At 40.6% G+C, this 20,409-nt stretch overlaps 1 protein-coding gene and 1 non-coding gene across 6 annotated transcripts in view; one reads left to right on the top strand and one right to left on the bottom strand.

The window, feature by feature from the left end:
- Positions 1-2,255: 2,255 nt before the first annotated feature.
- LOC116635949 lies at positions 2,256-2,362 on the bottom strand. Its single transcript, XR_004300246.1, has one exon. It is a non-coding gene; the product is annotated as a U6 spliceosomal RNA (small nuclear RNA).
- Positions 2,363-6,790: 4,428 nt separating this feature from the next.
- SYNCRIP (synaptotagmin binding cytoplasmic RNA interacting protein) overlaps positions 6,791-20,409 on the top strand; it is a 30,439-nt gene continuing 16,820 nt past the window's right edge. For 2 of the 5 annotated variants that reach the window (XM_032409328.1, XM_032409329.1), the window contains exons 1-6: positions 7,362-7,446; positions 8,815-8,974; positions 9,691-9,809; positions 9,924-10,031; positions 12,471-12,584; positions 12,684-12,860. In XM_032409328.1, coding sequence (XP_032265219.1) covers positions 8,827-8,974; positions 9,691-9,809; positions 9,924-10,031; positions 12,471-12,584; positions 12,684-12,860 — 666 coding nt within the window. In that variant the 5' untranslated portion in view covers positions 7,362-7,446; positions 8,815-8,826. Of the gene's footprint in view, positions 7,447-8,814; positions 8,975-9,690; positions 9,810-9,923; positions 10,032-12,470; positions 12,585-12,683; positions 12,861-20,409 lie in introns of all 5 variants that reach the window. The other 3 variants (XM_032409325.1, XM_032409326.1, XM_032409330.1) reach the window with 3 other exon arrangements.

The raw sequence follows: 20,409 nt of genomic DNA on the forward strand, positions 1-20,409 counted from the left end.
TTAGGTTTAAGAAAAATGAGCAGATAATACAGTTTCCATATACTCCCTCCCCAAGCCCTCCTCTACCCCAGTGTTAACATTGTGTGATTGTTGGTACATTTGTTACAATTGACAAACCAATATTGATACATTATTATTAACTAAAGTCCACAGTTAATATTAGTGTTCACCTTTTATGCAGTATATTCTATGAGTTTTGACAAATGTATAATGACCTGTATCCTACATTATAGTATCACACAGAATAGTTTCACTGCCCTAAAAATTCCTTGTGTTCCACCTATTTATCTATCCCTCCCACCTTCTGAACTCCTGACAACCCCTGATCTTTTTCTATAGCTTTGCCTTTTCCAGAATGTCATACAGCTGAAATCACACATTTGCAGCCCTTTCAGATTGGTTTCTTTCACTTAGCAATGTGCATTTAAGATCTCTCCATGTCTCTTCATGGCTTGATAGCTTATTTCTTTATAGCACAGAATACTATTCTATTATATAAATACCAAAGTTTGTTTATCCATTCACCTATTGAAGGACATCTTGATTGCTTCCAAGTTTTGGCAATGTGAATAAAGTTGCTGTAAACATCATGTGCATTTTTGGAGGCACCTGGGGGGCTCAGTTGGTTAAGTGTCCAACTCTTGATTTCGGCTCAGGTCATGATCTCAGGGTTATGAGCCTGTGTTGGGCTCCATGTTGAGCTCCATGCTGGGCATGGAGTTGGCTTGGGGTTCTCTCTCTCTCTTTCTCCCGGTGCCCCTCCTCCCCTAAACAAAACAAAACAAAACAAAACATCATGTGTGCTTTTTGTTGTTGTTTTTGGTGTTTTTGTTTTGTTTTGTTTTTGGTGTGGGCTTAAGTTTTCAACTCATTTGAGTAAATATCAAAGAATACAACTGTTGAATCATATGATAAAAGTATGTTTAATTTTGTAAGAAACTGCCAAACTGTCCTCCAAAGTGGTTATACCATTTTGCATTCCCACTAGCAATGATTAAAAAAGTTCCTGTTGCCCAGGGAACCTGGGGTGGCTCAGTTGGTTGAATTTCTGACTCTTCATTTCAGCTCAGGGTCCTGGGATCGAGTGCTGCGTCAGGCTCCACACTTACCAGAGAGTCTGTTTCTCTCCCTCTTCCTCTGCTCCTCCTCCCCAACCACTTGCACTCTCTTCCCCCCCATAAATAAATCTTTAAAAATAAATAAATAAAAGTTCCTGTTGCCCTATATCCTTGCCAGCATTTAGTGTCAGTGTTTTGGATTTTGGCTATAATAGGTGTGTAGTAGTATTTCACTATTTTAATTTGCAATTCCCTAATGATATGTGATGTTGACTTATCTTTTCATATGTTTATTTGCCATCTGTATATCTTCTTTGGTGAGGTATCTATTCAGGTCTTTTGCTCAGCTTTTAATTGGGTTTGGGTTCTTTGCTTATTGTTGAGTTTTAAGAGTCCTTTGTATATTTTGTGTTTTTTTTAAGATTTTTAAAATTTTTTATTTTTAATTAACTACTTAATTTTTGAGTAATCTCTATACCCAACATGGGGCTTGAACTCACAACCCCAAGATCAAGAGTCACATGCTCCACTGAGTGAGCCAGTCAGGCACCCCAGAGTTCTTTGTATATTTTGGATATTAGTCCTTTAACAGATATGTGCTTTGCAAAGATTTTCTCCAATCTGTAGATTTCCTTTTCATTCTCTTGGCAGTGTCTTTGCAAAGCAGATGTTTTAAATATTAACACATCAGCCTTTTAATTACCATAAAGATAAGATGTCAGAGATGTTGCAGAAAACTCTTTTTTTAAGGAAAAAATCAATTTTTTAAAAAGGGAAAAAAATCCACTTTTTTTTTTTTTCAAAAAACCATCTTGATTACTAGGAAGATGGACTTGAATAACTTCCAGTCTCTTTTGACTCTAGTTTTTATGATTCTGTGGAAAGAATGATGGTGTATTATGGATTTTTCCCATATTAATTCTAGTGTCCCCTCTCCATTACCACATTAATATATGTTAATTGAAGAAAGTTTAGGAAACATCAAAAAGAAGAAAATATGATTTTTTTTCCTAAACAGTATAGCACTAAGTGCAAGAATTTTGGATAGCAAAAAATTCAAACAGGTGTGCCTATATGCCTATCTTTCATTAACTGCAATGAAATTAACCTTTTTACTACTTCATGGATGGAAAGACAGTAATGTGGTACATAAATAATTAACTTTTATTTTTTTTTAATTTTTAAAGTTTATTTTTTTAAAATATGGAATGCTTCACGAATTTGCATGTCATCCTTGTGCAGGGGCCATGCCAATCCTCTCTGTATCATTCCAATTTTAGTATATGTACTGCTGAAGTGAGCACAATAATTAACTTTTTAAAAACACATATTTAGGGGTGCCTGGGTGGCTCAGTTGGTTTAGTGTCTGACTCTTGATTTCAGCTCAGGTCATGATCTCAGGGCCATGAGATTGAGCCCCATGTTGGACTCCATGCTGGGCATGGGCCTGCTTAGGATTCTCTCTCCCTTTCCCTCTGCCCCTCACCCCACCCCCCCAAATAAAATAAAAAAATAAAATAAAAACATGTATTTATTGTAATAAGTATCACCAAAGTGTATGAGGTAAAAAGTGATGGTCTCCCTCCACACCATCCTTCTTTATAATTGTAATTATTTTCTATAGAAACAAAAATCTTTATATCTATGCTTACCTGGTTATACACATACATACAGACATGCAAGCTTCATGAGTCAGGGATCACCCATGTCTATCTTGATGTACATCATTGTAAGCCTAGTGCGCACCATGGGCCTTAGTACACAGAAGGTGCTAAATTGAATGAATAAATGTCACACTCTACCTTGTTCTGTAGGTGGCTTTTTTTTTTTTTTTTTAAATTTAAGAATGTAACCTGAATATGTTTCCATGTTAGGGCATCAATAACTACTTCATTATTTTCAATGGCTCCAGAATAATCCACTATGTGAATATGCTATAATTTATTCAACCAGTACCCTATTACTGGATGTTTAGGTTACATTATATATATATATATAAATATACATATATTTTAATTTATTTGAGAGAGAGAGAGTGAGAGAGAGAATGAGCAGGGAGAGAGGCAGACGGAGAGGGAGAAGCAGACTCCCCACTGAGCAGGGAGCCCGATGCGGGGCTCAATCCCAGGACCCTGGGACCATGACCTGAGCCGAAGGCAGATGCTTAACGACTGAGCCACCCAGGCGCCCCTAGGTTATATATATTTTTATACACACACACACACACACACACACGCACACTTATGTACAGCATTACAAACAATACTGCAGTAAGCATGATAGCCAAATTATTTTGTATAAAAGTTCTATCAATTTGTCTTCTTACTAACAGTGAATGTGTGTTGAGTTCTCCACATCAATGCTAGGGATGATTTCCCAAATTGGATATTATCAATCTTTGTTGTTGTTGCTGTTTCTTTTGTTTGGAAAAAAGGTCCTTACAAGGGGAATTGCAGGCTATTTTGCTTTAAAGTGAAGTTGGGATTCAAATTGGGAAGATTCTAAATGGCAAATAGGACATTTGAATATTTTTAAAGCAGTGAAAGAGAAAGGGTTTGAGAATTTTTTTTTTTAAGATTTTATTTATTTATTTGACACACAGAGAGTGAAGGAGCACAAACAGGGGGAGCAGCAGAGAGAGAGGGAGAAACAGACTCCCCGCCGAGCAGGGAGCCCGATGCAAGCTCCGTCCCAGGACTCTGGGATCACGACCTGAGCTGAAGGCAGATGCTTAACGACTGAGCCACCCAGGCACCCCTGAGAATTTTTTTTTTTTTTTTAAGATTTTATTTATTTATTTGACAGAGAGAGAGAGAACAAGTAGGCAGAGAGGCAGGCAGAGGGAGAGGGAGAAGCAGGCTCCCCGCTGAGCAGGGAGCCTGATGCGGGGCTCGATCCCAGGACCCTGGGATCATGACCTGAGCCGAAGGCAGCGGCTTAACTGACTGAGCCACCCAGGTGCCCCCCCTGAGAATTTTTTTATACATTATAAAATGTTTGAGCTCGAAGAGATCTTAAAAATTATCTGTTTCAGTGAACTTTTTTTTATAGATGGGGAAATAGAAATTCTGAGAAGTAAAATGATTTATTTAACCACACACTATCCATTAATAGCAGATCTGATATTAGACCAAGATTTTTTGGGTCTCAGCCCATTATTCTTTGGTTTTATTCAGCAAATATTTACTAAACATCTTGTACTAAGTACTAAAGAAGATTCAGCAAGTAAGAACACATACTTATTGAGCACTTTCTTATGCCAGATCTTTCAGATACATGGTATGGTATATACCACATCAATCTACTACATTTTTTATTTTTGTTTTGTGTGTGTGTGTGTGGTTCCTTTTTTTTTTTTTTTTTTTTTTTAGTATTATTAGGTATTCCTATGTTTCAGTAATAGTAGTAATTCTTAGAGTCAAGCCTGGAATAAGTTCTGTAGATCAGGAGGAAAATGATACTATTGTTTTACTCAAAAATGTGTCAAATGGAAAGCATGGCTGATTGCTTTTTTTCTCAGGTCTGTTTAGGGTATCAGGCACTTCTCTGTGTAGGTCCTCAGTGTGCACAAACCTGAGAAATGCCGCAATTGAGAGAAGGCCAGCTAAGTTGGAAGAGTGCCTGAAATGTGGCTGGGGACATAGGTTGGACAGATCAAGGAGGGCTTTGTTGATCTAGTTAAAGATTTTTGCTTTTGTTCTAAGGAAATGGTAAACTAATGAAGGGTTTTAAGTGGATGCTCCGCAGGGTCTTATTTGCAATTAAAAGAGGAGGGGGGGACACTTGGGTTTTAAATGCATTAGGAAAGCTGCAAGGTCAATGAGTCAGGAGGCTATATATCATTAGTCCAGGTGGTAGTTGATGGTGACTTGTTCCCTGGCTACAATATATAGAGAAGTGGAGATACATTAGGGACACAGAACTGACAAGATTTTGGTTAACTGATATGGCATTGAGAGGGAGAAGGGGTCTTGTATTACTCTCTAGTTCCCAGCTAATGCTGCTGGATACAAGTGGGTGATGTTCACTGAGATGGGAACTCTGGATATATGATTGGGGGGAAGATCATGTGGTCAGTTTTGAAATGTTGTTTTGAAGGGCCTGAAAATCCACTTAAAGGTCTAGGGGGTGATTAGACAAAGGAATTAGAGGTTAGAGAAGAGCTAGAGATTTTAATTTGGGAGTCTTGTTCATATGGTAGAAGACATTGACTAGGTAGAGGCACTTTTTTTTTTTTTTCTTTAAGGAACTTGATCGCCAGGAAGGTCTAAAAAAGCGTTAGATGGTTCAGATCCAGAATTTTCATTTCATTAATTAATGAAATTTCATTTCATTAATTAATAGGATTACTCTATTTTTATTTTTATAAACATCTGGGTTATTTTTTATTTATAATATTATCTAACCTTTGGATTACGAACGAAAATCCTTGTTGCTGAATTAGCTAAATACCATAGCAGATACATGTTTAATAATTAGTAAGGGATTTTTAGGTAGTGGAAATGTCAGATCCTTGCTGAACAGATTGGCTAGATAGTACTTTGGTCAAATATTTCATATTTTGATCCAGCTACCTTTGGAAAATAAACTGGCATTTTATGTGCTTAAGCACTTTCAAGAGCACTCATCTAACTTTTCCTCGAACCACTGATTTGTTGTCACATCATAGAGCTTATTTCGGGAACCAGTGAGCTCTTAAAAATAAGCTTGTTTCTTAATCAAAAGGACAGTATTACATTACAGCTGAATTGGATAAAATTAGTATCCAAACCGCGATTGAAATTCTAATGCCTTTGTCTTGTCTTTCTTATACCTAGTAAATGGCTACAAAGGAAATGTCACTTCACATAAGATTAGTTGCCAAGATTTTAAAAAAGAAACACAGATATGTTCCTCACAGTTGCCCTAACCACGCAGCTTTTGTGCTGCTTCAAGTTGCTCAAACTGTGCTATGAGGAAGCCCTTATACTGCTTAAAAGGCCAGGGACTCAAACAGGCTATTGCACAACTCTTCACCACCGGGCGGTTTCGCTTCCAAATCTGGCCTTCCTATCATCCCACGGCCGGAGTCGCTTCTGGCTCCAGTGGAGCCAGCCCGGTTCCCCCTCAAAAGCAGCCAGGGTTTCCTCGTCCGAGCCATGGGCGCCCCTCCCTCCGCCCAAGGTTTACGCGAAAGTGAAGCCGCGCGGGCGCGGGGCCGCCGGAGGTCCCATTGTCCGGCAGGGGAGACCTGCTCTCCCCAGGGCGACTCCCGCACTCGGGTCCCACCATGTAGGTTAACCAAAGGTCTACGGGTCTCCGCGCCACTCCCCTCCCCCCGCCGTCCCATTGTCTGCCTCGCCCCGCCCCGGGGGACACGTGCGCCTGCAGCTTCCCGAGCGAGAAGAGCGCGGGGTGGCGGCGGCGTGGACACCGCCGGGAACGGCTGCGCGGCCGCGGCGCCGGGGGTGGGGGCCGGGCGCGCACGGACCGGTGGGTGCCCTCCGGGAGCTGCGGTAGCGTTCCGCGCCCCCCGCCCCGCCGGCCCGGGACGGGGCGGGGGGTGGGCCGGGTGGGAGCTCAGTGGGGGTGGCGTGCGCGTGGTGCTGCGGTGGGGGTGGGGTGGGGCGGGGTGGGGAGATGCCTGTCTCCTGACAAAGGAGAACGACTGGGACACGCTGAGCCGGCCCGCCCCGCTGGAGGAGAGAGGGAGGGGGAGTGCCGGGAGGGGAAGGGGCGGGCCTTTCATTCACTGTCGGCCCCTCCGTCGCCGCCGGAGCGGAAGGGCGGGGTCTCGCGCCCCCCACCCCCGGGAGGTGAGGAGCAAGGGAGGTGGCGGGGCGTGGGGGCGGAGCCCGCGGGCGCGCGTCCCGAGGCGTAGGCTACGTCGTCACGTCAGCGCGGGAGAGAGAAAGAGAGGAGCCGACTCGGCTGGGACTGGGGGACGGAGTCGAGAGAGCGAGCGAGGGAGGGTGTGAGCGAGCGTTCGAGCGAGGAGGGGAAAGGCGGCCACTCGTGCCTGAGCGGCCGCGGACGGCACTGGAAGTGGTGGGGGAAAGGAACAGGGAGGGGAAGAAGAAAGGCCGAGAAAGGAGCCGGCCGGAGGCTGGTGGTGGTGGTAGGGGGAGAAGGAGGAGCTGGAGGAGGGCAGGGGCAGAGGGAGTGAGTGAGAGAAGCGGACGCGCGAGGGAGGGGAGGGAAGGGGGGGGGGTCACGCGGGCGCGCGCGCGCGCACCGGGAGCGCGCTCGGAGGCGAGTGGAACTGGATCGGGTTTGCTGCCAGCGGCGTGAGCTTCGGCCGCCATTTTACAACAGCTCCACTCGCGCCGGACACAGGGAGCAGCGAGCACGCGTTTCCCGCAACCCGATCTCCTCGGACAGGATTCTTCCGCCGCAGCCCAACGGGGAGGTAACGACCGCCTGGACCCGGGTCTGGGAGGGGAGCACCGTGACATTGTGGAGTGAGCTGGGAGGAGGAGGAGTGGGGAGAAACCGGCTTTTCTGGAAAATGGATTCCAAGGGGGAGAGGAGCACGTTGACTGGGGCTGCTTGAGAGTAGGCCGCGGCCCGCGCCGCCACTTCCTCCTCTTCTCCATGTGCTGCCGCCGTTCGGGCTTTGTCTGCGGCGCTCCAGGGAGGAGGCGGCCCCATGGCCCGCGCGGACCACGAGCGGCGGCGGAGTTGGTGCTGTCGTGGCCGCCGTCGCGGCGCGGGAGTGGGCGGAGAGGAGCGGGTCCCGTCCCGCAGCCGCGCGGCGAGCTTGGGTGGTGCTCGCGGTCCGGCGGGCGTTAGGCAGTTCGCGGAACGCCCTCACTCCGCCGGGTTACCGGCCCCGGGCCGGGGGTGGGACAGCTGGCCCCGGCGCCGCAGTCACTGCACGGACGGGCGAGGGGTGGGGGCTTGCACCATGCGCCGCGGCTCACGTCTCGGCGGGGCGGGCGGGCGGCCGGGGGTCGCCGGCGCCCGGGGCGGAGAGAGCCATGTGTCACGGCGGAGACGGCGGCGCTGGGGGGGGGGGGGCGGGGAGAGCTTGTGGCCTGGCGCCGCCGCGGCCTCGGTGTGGAGGGGCGAGGTTGTGCTGCTCCTGCTTTCTGGGGGCTCCGATCTTGGCTTCAGGTTGACGTTGGGAGCCGGTGATGGTCGTCTTGGCCTGGGACTCGGTGGGTTTCCGTTGAAGGAAGTTGTAGGACATTTGAAGGCGCAGAGCACGTGTTTCTAATGGGCTCCTGGTGGCCGCAGCGGTGAGGCTGCCGCTATGGGTGCGGAGTCGGGGGCGGGCTTTGGGGTGCGGGGGTGAAGGGTGGAGAAATTGGGTGGTAGGAAGGTAGCTTGTGTGAGCGCTTTGTTCTTCGCTGGCTGTTGTTACTGATCTATAAGCGGCAGGCGGGAAAAGCGCGCACTTTGGGGGTTTACCTTTGAGAGAGAAAAGCCCAGCTTTGCTTTCTCCACACACCTCATTCTCTGTACGGGCACAGCTGTATGTGGCACGCTGGCTCGTCCTCCTGCTGATTGGGCTCCATTTGTAATATGGTTTTTTCTAGGGAGTGTTAGCAGGTGAGGCAGGGGTGGTGCTAAGGAAAAACATAGTGAATCTGTCCTCCTGTGCCCCGCGCTCCAAATCTGGCTTGTCAGGCGATAGTGACTGTAAGGCTTCTTTAAAGGGAGGCGCAGGTTGGCTGGTGTAGAAATTGGTAGAGAAAGTAAAGATTGGGGCTCTTATATTTCCTCTACCCTTTTTGAAGATCCTAGTTTAATTTTGCTTATTGCGTTTGAACAGATCTCTGGAAACATGGCTACAGAACATGTTAATGGAAATGGTACTGAAGAGCCTATGGATACTACTTCTGCAGTTATCCATTCAGAAAATTTTCAGACATTGCTTGATGCTGGTTTACCACAGAAAGTTGCTGAAAAACTAGATGAAATTTACGTTGCAGGTAAGAACTAACACTTGCAAAATTATATTATGAAATTTTTCTATTGGATTTCTGGCTTTGAGCTAAAATAGCAACTTTTTGTGGTTTCCAATAAGTGTGGGAACTAGAGTTTTGCTTTGTCGTGATAGTTGTGAACTAGAGGTTTAGGTGTATAGAGGGAGGGAAGAAGGAAAGGTTAGGAGGTAAAGGCTGGCTGGCCAGATGGATAAGTATATGATGGTAGCAACAGCTGCTAAATGTTGGGAACAGGCCATGTGACTTTTTGGGGGTATTTTTATAGTAGGATTCTTGTTAAATAACTTGGTAACTGTAGTCTTGTAGTCTGTCTGTCTTGGTGTGGCTGTTGCTTTTTCTAGTGGTATTTGAAATTGAGTAGAGGTTCAGTTGTCATGCTTGGTACTTTGTTGGTTGATTTTAGGATTTGTAAGCCTATATATTTACTGTAGAAATATTTAGCCTTCAGAACCATGTGACTTAGACACAACATGATGTAAAAGAAGTTGATTCATTATTGCAAGTGTGGTTGAGAGGCCTTATTTAGTTGAGATTGCAGTTCAGAATGACTAAAGTATGTGTGTTTCTCATATATAGATAAGGGAAATGGAAGAATTCTTAGTTGGCAAGCATGTACCTGTATTGGCAATCATGATTTCTTAAAAAAAAAAAGTTTCCAAAAATATTAAAGTTGACAACTAATTAAGTTTTCTCTTCTCCAGGGCTGGTTGCACATAGTGATTTAGATGAAAGAGCTATCGAAGCTTTAAAAGAATTCAATGAAGACGGCGCATTGGCAGTTCTTCAGCAGTTTAAAGACAGTGATCTCTCTCATGTTCAGGTAATGCTAATTTCAGTGTAAATAAAATAAACATGAGTAGTTTTGAAATAGTTTATTTGGTTAGATACAGATAAGACAGTAATTGTTAAATACATTTGGAAAATTCTTTTGTAGAACAAAAGTGCCTTTTTATGTGGAGTCATGAAGACTTATAGGCAGAGAGAAAAACAAGGGACCAAAGTAGCGGATTCTAGCAAAGGACCAGATGAGGCAAAAATTAAGGTATGTCTTTAAAAACTTTAAAAAAAATTCCCTTCGGTTTTGAAGTTCTTAACTCTTTTCTAGCTTTGCTGAATATTCTTTGGATGTGAAATGGGTGTGTTTCTTTAAGATGTTGAGAGTTAATAACAATGAGATAATTTGTTAATCTTTTCTATTACTATTTTTTGAAAAGTTTCCTGCCTTTAGTTATTTGTTTCTAGAACAACTCATTTTTAAGTTTTTCTTGTTACTGAGCTATGGCTTAAATCAGTGCTATTGGTGTTCTAAGGAAAACACTTAAAATACGTCTGCCATATTTCTAAATGTTTTCTGAAAAGCTGCAAGTCCAGAATAATGACAGTGGAACAAAAATGGGAGGGGATCAGGTCACTCCTCTACGGGTGGGGAGTGTACCTTTAACAGTTGACTGTTTTTAGAATTCTCAAACCCCAAATTAAATGGATTAAAATTTTTAACACTGTCTTTTTTCTTTTCTATTACTGTTGATTTTAAGGCTAATTTGTTCATTTCTAAAGGCAGCTTTTATCAATAAAATTGATTAGTGTAGAAATGTAAATGAAGAAACAGGCTGGGAGTGAAGTTCTGTTTTTTTTCATTAAGGTCATATAGAACGGTAAGTGGACTCAAATGCAGCTAGGTTTTGATCTTTGTTTTGGTTTTTAGTTCATAGAAAATAATGGTGATCATAGTAGTTTTAATCTGATGCTCTTAGTATAGTGTACTAGTGCTCTTGAACCGAGGGTTATGGTTTAAGAAAGTCGGTTATTAATGCTGCTAAGTGATGCTTTAATGGTACGGGAGGAGGGAAACTTGGAATAAGGAGTTAGCTGTTAACGTCATCCATAAATTTGAGGCTTTCACAGGTCTACCTGTGAGTGAATTGTGTTTGAATTATAAATCTAACTTTCTCCATAGAAATGGAGTATAGTTGTCCCCAGTGTAATTATGTCGATTCTAATTAAATATACATTTAGGGGTTATGATTATTAAAATCTTATTAAAAATGTAAAGTTTAGTTTATGTGATTTTTCTGTTCTATCTTTGGGAGAGAGTGGCTTAAAGCTTTAGTGTGACTTAAATTACAGCAAGACAGTACTTTTTATAGGATTTTTTTTTAATAGGATGTTTGATGGGGAATAAGTTTTCCTTTATTTAGGGATTGATACAAAAGGTATTTGGGTCATAATAAAGACTAAAGTGAAAAAAAGATTAAGGTGAAAGAAACAGGGATTACATATGGGGAAAAGGGAAGATGAGCCATTTAACGGTTTCATTTATGTTTTAGTAGTGTAATAGATTTCGGTTTATTTTTGTTACCCAATGTTGCATCCTTCAGTAAACATTTGGGTATAATAGAAAAAGACTGCTTAAGATAATGTAGCGGTTTGTGGGAGTTTAGGAATAGTTATTTTACTATAGTATTTTTTCACAGATATTTAACATTCTTCACGTAGGAGATATGTAAAATCTGTCTTGTCATTTTCATTTCCAGAGACTGAAGTGACCTTAGGTCACTTAACAGCATTTCGATAAGATTGTCACTGTGTTTGGTGTCAGCTTATTTTTATTTCAGAATTTATCAGCTAATTATTAGATTTTATTCTTTAGAAAGGGGTTCTGTGCTTTGTGGTTGAGATGGTGGAGGAGAATAATTCTTGTTTTTTTCCTTAGGCTAGCAGTGGACCACTTCTAACACTTTTTGCCTATAGTAAGGGGTAAGAGAAACTAACACTCTGATTAGTAAATAGGAGTTGTGTAAATTTTAACAGTTCATTTTTAGGGAGATAAAACGTAGAAGTTATTTCACATTGTTGCAGTTAGATAAAGTTTTCAAAGTCATTTTGGACTTTTGAATGAACCATGTTGTCTGTGAAGCATGGTGCTTGAATGTCAGATGTATTAAGGAGGATGTTTTTCCTGTAACTTCTAAGTTTCTGGACTTAGTTTGGGGAGTATAATTTAAGGTTGGTGAAATGCCCAGAATGGCAGTGTGTACCTGAAGTGTGGGGTACAGGGAATTTATTGAATGAAAAATCCAGACTTGGGGGAGAGGAAACTTACCTAGTTCCTCCTTTGGGAGAGAATTAAACTCAACCAAATTAGGGGCAGTAATTTTTTTAGGAGATAACTAGCAGAGTAGATACAGACCTCGTCTTGAAAGTTGTTGATGGATCAACATTAGATTTTTGTTGTTCAGTAATCACTAAATAATTGGAGATCAGAAAATAATTTGAGCAGGATCCTGAAATTTTCACTAGAAATTAGAGCTACTGCAGGGTACGTTAAAGGAGAAATTCTAAAACAGATACCAGAAACCTGTTTGTAGGGATTGTTGCCAAGGTAAATGGGAAAGATTTGAACAAGATTGATTTTTAACTGTGAAATGCATGGGTGTGGTCTTGTGAATTAAATGTATTAATGACTTTTGAACTTTTCAAGGCACTCTTGGAAAGAACAGGCTACACACTTGATGTGACCACTGGACAGAGGAAGTATGGGGGACCGCCTCCAGATTCCGTTTATTCAGGTCAGCAGCCTTCTGTTGGCACTGAGGTAAAGAAACTAAAAACTTGTACCTTTTGTAGTAAATGCACAGGTATCTGGTTTCCTAAAGAAACTCTCCATGGTTTTTACTTCATGTTTGATTTACAGATATTTGTGGGGAAGATCCCAAGAGATCTGTTTGAGGATGAACTTGTTCCATTATTTGAGAAAGCTGGACCGATATGGGATCTTCGTCTAATGATGGATCCACTCACTGGTCTCAATAGAGGTTACGCGTTTGTCACTTTTTGTACAAAAGAAGCAGCTCAGGAGGCTGTTAAACTGGTAAGTTTTTTTTCCTTCAGTCTCCACATTCACTATCTTTAATTAAAGCCAGGTTTTTTCTTACTGTGCATAAGAGTTAACCAAATGTTTTTTGAAGTGCTGATAAGGCACTGTCTTACAGTCTCTGTGTACTCATTGTAGCAGTATTCTTTGCATATATAGTTGATTGGACTGAGGATCTATAAGTTAGTGTGTCAGAATTCTGAGTTACTGGTTCTTTAAGACAACTAGCCAGTAATGGTTTTTTAATAGGAATGTTAAAAGATTTCAGAAAGTAACTACATAGGGGGGTAGGGTTCCCTTATATTCTGGCTGTATCTGGGCTATCCCTTTTTCTAAAATATATCACAAAGACATTGTGATGATAAATTTCTAGTTAATAAAGGGTTTTGTGGTGAGTCGCAGTATTTGATTTCAAAATACCAGATATAAGGTGTGGGGACCTAGTAATTTTTAAGAAAATTGTTAATGATTCAAATTATAGTTTATATGATTCATCTTTAAAGCAGTCTTACTAAGTTTTGTGACTCAGATGGTTTCTGCATTTTATAATTTATGATGTCAAAGGTTAATTTCAACCCAAAAAATGTACCAAAAAGTACTGCTGGGGGGGAACTTTTGTAAATGGTCCATTAAGGCAGTTATTTGTTAAATTTGCCTTGTCTGGCTTACCTATTTTATGGGTAATTCCAAGTAAACTTAATATCCCTGGGTTGATTTCTTCTGAATTTTATTATTCCTTTCCTCACATTCAGATGTTTCACATTTTAAGGCATACCATAAGGAGAAAAACCAACTATGCTGTTTTTGCTTTTTATATTGCTTGAATCTCTCCATTGGTGTGTATAACTGAATATGGTAAAGACTTTACATTAGAAAAGTGATACTTGAAAGATTATAGTGTCTTTAAAAAAAGAATTTAGGAGTTTAGGTATTTCCTTTTAAGTCATGGGTGATTTTTCCCTCCTTTAAAGAATGTGTCCTATTTCAGAGCAGGCATAGTTCTAGGTAACCATTCCTAGTAACCTTTGGGTGGTCAAAATTTTAACTTTTAAGCAGTTGAGGTAAAATTAAGGACTTTTTTAGAGTTCTGGAAAGATACTTTTGGAATCATCCAGTTTAATTTATAAAAGAATACTAACATTTTTGCCAGGTAGTAATAAAAAGTAGTGGTAAGTTTTAATGCGGCATTGTAGAATGAGAAGACAAAGAAATACCTTACTACAACAAGCAAGTACAGAATTTACCACTGTTTTCAGATCCATTTTATTTATTTGATATTGCATAAAGTTCTTAGTAAGTATGGTTATTTAGTGTATAAGTGGTGATTTGTGTACTTACTAATATTTTTAAAGGAATCATTAAACCAGTATTTCTAGGACACTTAATGCTTGCTACCAAAATATAGTAATTATGGTAGGTCCTTACGAGAATTTATTTCTAGATGATTTCTAGAATCCTTAAAAAATGCATCATTAGAGGAAGATGATATATAATCCAATTGTAACATGATTTTGAGTGCCAGTAAAAACACATTATGAAAGAATGTTTCAGTTTGGGCAGTTGCCTTGGCTTAACAAATAAGATTGTCCAAGATTGCATTGGTATAGGCTTAGAATATATAGTGTTATTGATATAGTTAAGTTTTCTAACTATAATGCAGAAAGTTCCATAGATAGCCAAACAGCCATTTTGATTCATCTAGGAACTAATTCTTGTCCTTTTTTTCCTTTTTTTTTCTGAGTTTGTGATTTGAGTCCTTATCTGGGAGCATGTTTATTTACTGCCTGAAGGAGGCTTTGCATTTTGGTGCCTTTTAAAAAGATATTTTTAGTGGTGATGGTGTACATCCACTAGGATGAATTGGATGTATCATCGTTGCTTTTTTTAAAAGGATGCTTTACTGTGGTAGGATTTTGGTGATAATGGAATTGGGAGATTTGCCTTAATATAACTGAGAGGACTAGACTTTTGAGGAAAAGAAGCATTCTAGAGAAATAATAGAATTCAAGTTAATTACGGTGTTTTTTGCTACTTTGTATTTATTGTGGAAATGAGTACCCTTGTCCTAAATGTGTTCCTTTAAGGAGCATATTTTGAAAACTGTTCCTACATGTGGCGTATCATGAGAGTCTGCTTGAATTACACTTTTGTCTAAAGTGAATTTTTATATAAGATAATGGAATGGTTGTTCTAGTTGTAGATGATCATATGTTGAAAAAATGCCTGGCATTAGTTATAGATCAGACAGGATTGAGGGACCATTTCTTTTTGCTTTCCTGTACTTTGAGTGTCTTGAGGAGTACCCTAGGTCAGGATAGTTTATGTATTGGGGTGCCTAGCTGGCTCAGTCGGTAGAGCATGTGACTCTTGATTTTGGGGTCATGAGTTCAAGCCCCATGTTGGACATAGAGCTTCCTTAAAATGTAAAGATAATTTATGTATTTGACCTTATTTTTTGATATGATTCAGTAATGGCTTTCCCCCCTCGATTAAAAATGTGGATTTTGGGGTACCTGGCTGGCTTAGTTGGTAGAGCATATGACTTGATCCACAGGGTCGTGAGTTCGAGCCCCATGTTGGGGGCAGAGTTTACTAAAATATATATGTATATCGTGGATTTTAAATTTGTGTCTGAATTACTTGTAAAATGGTTTGGTACTAACAGCTGAAAAAGAGGCATGGACTTAGAAGCAGCTGCGAACTTTTTAAATGAAATGGTTTTCAGCCAACATTTGCTTTGTATTTTGGGGAATAAAAGTATTTTTCCCTAAATAATGATCTAAAGGGGAAGCAAGATCTAAATTTGTGAAAGGTAAATAAATAGCTACCTATTGAGTGCTTGTTAAAACTCAGGAGCTGTGCTAGGGTGCTACATTATTACCTTTATTTTTTTTATTTTTAATTTTTTTTACATTATTACCTTTAAATACTACCTCAATCTATTCTTGAAAATAATTGGAATTCATTCTTTAGAAGAGTAAATAGCTTGGGTGACTTACTGGAGGCCCTACAGCTTTAGTTTGATACCAGGTTTGTTTAGTTCAAGTTCTTCTCTTTGGCTAGGCATAACAGTTTAAGCCCGCAATGCACATTATGTCATCAGGTAGCCTGATTCTTTTAAATTATGTAGTAGTTTTGGTAGTGTTAAAAGGAGCATAGGAAATAAGTCCTGTTTCTACTGCCAGAATAGTTTTGGCATCTATCTTCATTGTTACCACCTTAGTCTAAGGTACCATTCGAAGAATCCTAGCTACTCACTGCTTTCCATTGTCCCTTTAGTCTTACCATAGGTTGGATCACAACATTCCCATGTTGAAAACTCTAATAATGGCTTCCAAAAAGGCCCTATCTTATTTGATCAGGTTTCTCCTTATCTCTTTCTTACTCTTTATTGCCCTTCCATCCATGCTTTGCCTTTTTGTCCCCCCCACATAAACTATGACCATTTCCATCTTCTGCTGTTCTGTTTTCTAACACTCCCCCAGTTACCATGGCTGCTGTCTTGTCAATCAGATCTTAGAAGGCCTTTCCTGACTTCGAGCAGCTTACCACCCAGTTGCCCCATGACAGTATCCTGAACACAATAAAATAGAATGTTTAGATGTATTTAAAGTTATTTCTTGGTTTTGTAAATTATTTGCTTATTCCTCCTTCAGGATACTAGCTCTTTTTTCCTGTATCCCTGACATTTAGAACAGTGCCACTATATATTTATCCCGTAGGTGCTGGATAAATAACCTACCTAACTGGCTCACTAGTGCCATCTAATCTGTTATTTATGACTCAAGAATTTATAACATTCCCATATTAGCTATGGGCTATTATGCTATTTAAAGATTGTCTAGCTTCCATTTGCAATTATTTATTCAGTGGTAGGGATTAGTGTAGATTAATGGGGGGGGGGCAGTGCTTTCCTCCTCATCCCCAGGGAGATATTTGGAAGTATACGTAGTATTTGGTGTTGTCACAAAGACCAGGAAGAACAGTAGGCAAGTGTGTATCTATTTGTGTGGTGTGCTACTGGAATTGAAGCTCAGGGCCACCAGCACCCCAGTGCCCATCACATTCCTAGATAATAGAAATATCACTGCTTAAAATGCTGATAGTGCCTATGTTGTAAACAGTGGATTAATTGGTCTCTATTTGCATATTAAAAGTTACATTTTTAATAGGCAGTGCTGGTTTTATTCACCAAAGTGATTGGTGTATGCTGGTGTAGCATCTGTAAAACCATTTTGATGAATGCAGGTGACAAGACAGGTCCACAAGATTTTTAGTAACATTTTAGCAAATAGTGTGCTTAACAGGAAAACTTTTATTGTGGACACACAAGGTAGTTTGATTCAGTTCTTGACTTTAGAGTTTATGGGATATGAGAGGCTGAATATAATGAAAGAGAAAGGAGATGCATTGTTCAGAGGGTAACAGTGATGAAGGGATAGATTGTATTGGGGTTGTTACAGAAGGCTTTGTGATAAAGATGATCAAGCAGGATAGTTAAGGAAACAGGTGAATGTAGTTGAAGCAGTGTTTTGTTGAAAGAAATGGGAGATGAAACTAGTATAAAGTCAATGCCAGAAGGTAATTGTCATGACTACTGGACTAAGTTGCATGATGCCATTCAAGTTTTGAGTGTTGGTGTGGGTAGCATAATGTAAATAACAGAGTAATGAAGGATGTTTGGATGAAGAGAACAAAGGCCTGGGAGGGGGACAGCCATAGAAAGGAGAGAGGTTACAGATTTTGAAAGGAGAAATGTTAGGTAATGGTATGCTATAGTTCATTCTGATTTTTATCAATGATTTAAATCAGGGCATAGTTGGACTGCCCTCAAAATGTCTGGTGACTTGAGTTTGCATGCAGTGGTAAATGCCCTGGATGACCATATCAGGACCTGAAATTTTGATAGCCTGAAACAGATAGTTAACACCAGCAAGATGGAATTGACAAAGGTCAAGTCCTATATACAATTAATTTCACAAGTAAGCTGTAGTGTGAGTCAGCAGTATGGTGTGGTTGCCAAATAAGCTAAGGTAATCATGGACTATGTGTTACAGAAGCATGATACTAAGAAGTGGGAGATTAGTAATAGTCTCCAGTTTATTCTAGACTCCTCAATCTCAGTCTGTATCTACAGTATTGTGTTTTGGATGTCAGTATTTGGTGACACTCTTAGGAGGCACATTAGTTGGCCAGTATCAGAGGAGGAATGATTAGCAAGGCATAGAGAACAATTCAGTCATGAGCATTGTGTGCAGGTATATGAAGTGCTGTCATTTGGGGGAGAAAACAGTTATTGTAGAATTTTTAGGGAAGTAGATTTTGGCTCAATGTAAAGATTTTTAGGGTGCCTCGCTAACTTAGAGCATTCAGCTCTTGATCTCAGGGTTGTGAGTTTGAACCCCACGTTGGATGTAGAGATTATTTAAATAAAAACTTAGATTCTTTACTTAAGACATACTTAAAACGGACAGGCTGGGGAGGTAGTGGCTTTGCTGCTATGGGAAGAGTTAGGACTGAATAACCACTGCTGTGTTAGATTCCAAATCTGAGATTGCTAATTTTTGGGGGATTTGGCGACTGACTGGCTATGAGGGAAGGAAAAAGTGACTTGAGGTTTTAAGCCTGGATGACAGGACTGTTGCAGATTGTACAGCTCCTGTTTTGGTATTCTGAAAGACTGAAACTGCATTGATTAATGTTCAGAGTTCATCTTTATTTTGTCATTTCACTGTGGTACTGATTCTGAAAGCTAGATTTCTGAAATATCTTAACATCAGTGCTGAACTTCCTTGAGTTGGAAGGAGTCACTTTTTTGTTGTTCATTTTGATACTCTTATAGTGTCCTGATGTACTAACTCCTGAGAGTTAGGATTTATCAGTATTACATTAAAATCTCTGTTAAAGTTTAGAACAGTTTTGTAATGCCCTTCAACCACTGAACTCACTGTTACCCACCTGCTGGGATGTGAAGTTTATTTGTGAATTTATGGTGACTGGTCTTAAAATTATTAGAAAAGTTAATTCAAATACACATATAAAAATGCATGTTTAATCTGTAGATCAGGCACTGCTTTAGGAAATATTTATTTCTGTGTAGTGGGTACTTTTTTTCTTTTTAAAGATTTTTTATTTATTTTTGAGAGCGAGAGAGTGAGCACGAGCGGGGGAGACGGTGTAGGAGCAGAGGGAGAAGCAGACTCCCTTCTGAGCAGGGAGCCTGAAGTGGGACTCAGTCCCAGGACCCGGGATCATGACCTGAGCTGAAGGCAGATGCTTAACTGCTGAGCTACCCAGGCGCCCTTCTTTTTTCTTTTTTGAGTAATCTTTACACCAGACATAGGGCTCAAGCCCTTGACCCTGAGATCAAGATTTGAATGCCCTGCTTACGGAGCCAGGCAGGCGCCCCTCTAGGTACTTCTTTTACTTTATTTGGACAATATGCCCAGAGGGTCTCCTTTGCTCCTTTAATGATTTATTTTAATTGGAGAGCCAGTTTACTCTCTGTGGGTTAGCTCTAATTGTTCGTCTTTTTTTCTTCTTACTTAAAAAAACATGGATGAAGAATTATAGTTGACTTTCTAAATCTTGCTAAGTCTTCATGTCGTTTGTATTAGAGACCGCAGCCATCCTAAATAACCTTCTACCTACCCTGAATTGATTAACTGTAGCAGGGCAAGTGAAGAAACTTTTTCTGTAAATAATGAAACAGTCATTACTGCTTTGAAGCAGCATTGTTAAATGTTGTGGAAGTGGTATAACCAAGAATTCTAATTTTTCTTACAAGTTTTTCTTTCTTTTTTTTTTTTTTTTTTAAAGATTTTATTTATTTGAGAGGGAGAGAATGAGAGAGAGAGCACATGAGAAGGGGGAGGGTCAGAGGGAGGAGCAGACTCCCTGCAGAGCAGGGAGCCCGATGCGGGACTCGATCCCGGGACTCCAGGATCATGACCTGAGCCGAAGGCAGTCGCTTAACCAACTGAGCCACCCAGGCGCCCATCTTACAAGTTTTTCTTTTTTTTTAAACTTAGACATTTTCTTATGGTAAATAGGTCCTGCTCTTAGGACTTCTGGAGGAAAGTTATGCCGAGTCCTGTCACTTCAGAATAACTCCTCCTTTTCCCTTTAAACACTTTTTCTTCTATTTTTCTGATGATACTGTTTTTGTCAAGTCCTGGAGTTAAAGATTAGATGATCAAATGGAAAGCCATTGATTTGTCACTAAAGTGGAATATTTGGTGCGACATTATAAAAATTTAGGGAATGTATGTGTTTTTAAAGCAATTTGTTGTGTTCTTAGGTTAACTTATTTGTAATAGGGTATTGTAGTCTACTTGTACTTGTTCATAATCCCATACAGTGATGGATTCAACCATAGCTCTACTATTTTCAGGTAACCCATATATTTCTACTTTTAAGAGGTTTTTGGTCTTAATAGAATATAAATGCAATGAGAGAACAAGGTGTGTGGTAGGATTTTTCAACCCTCAGTACTATTGATATTTTAGATCAGGTAACTAACTCTTTGTTCTGCTGGGTTATCTTG

The sequence above is a fragment of the Phoca vitulina genome, unplaced genomic scaffold (assembly GCF_004348235.1).
Source record: "Phoca vitulina isolate PV1807 unplaced genomic scaffold, GSC_HSeal_1.0 scaffold11, whole genome shotgun sequence".
NCBI lineage: Eukaryota > Metazoa > Chordata > Mammalia > Carnivora > Phocidae > Phoca > Phoca vitulina.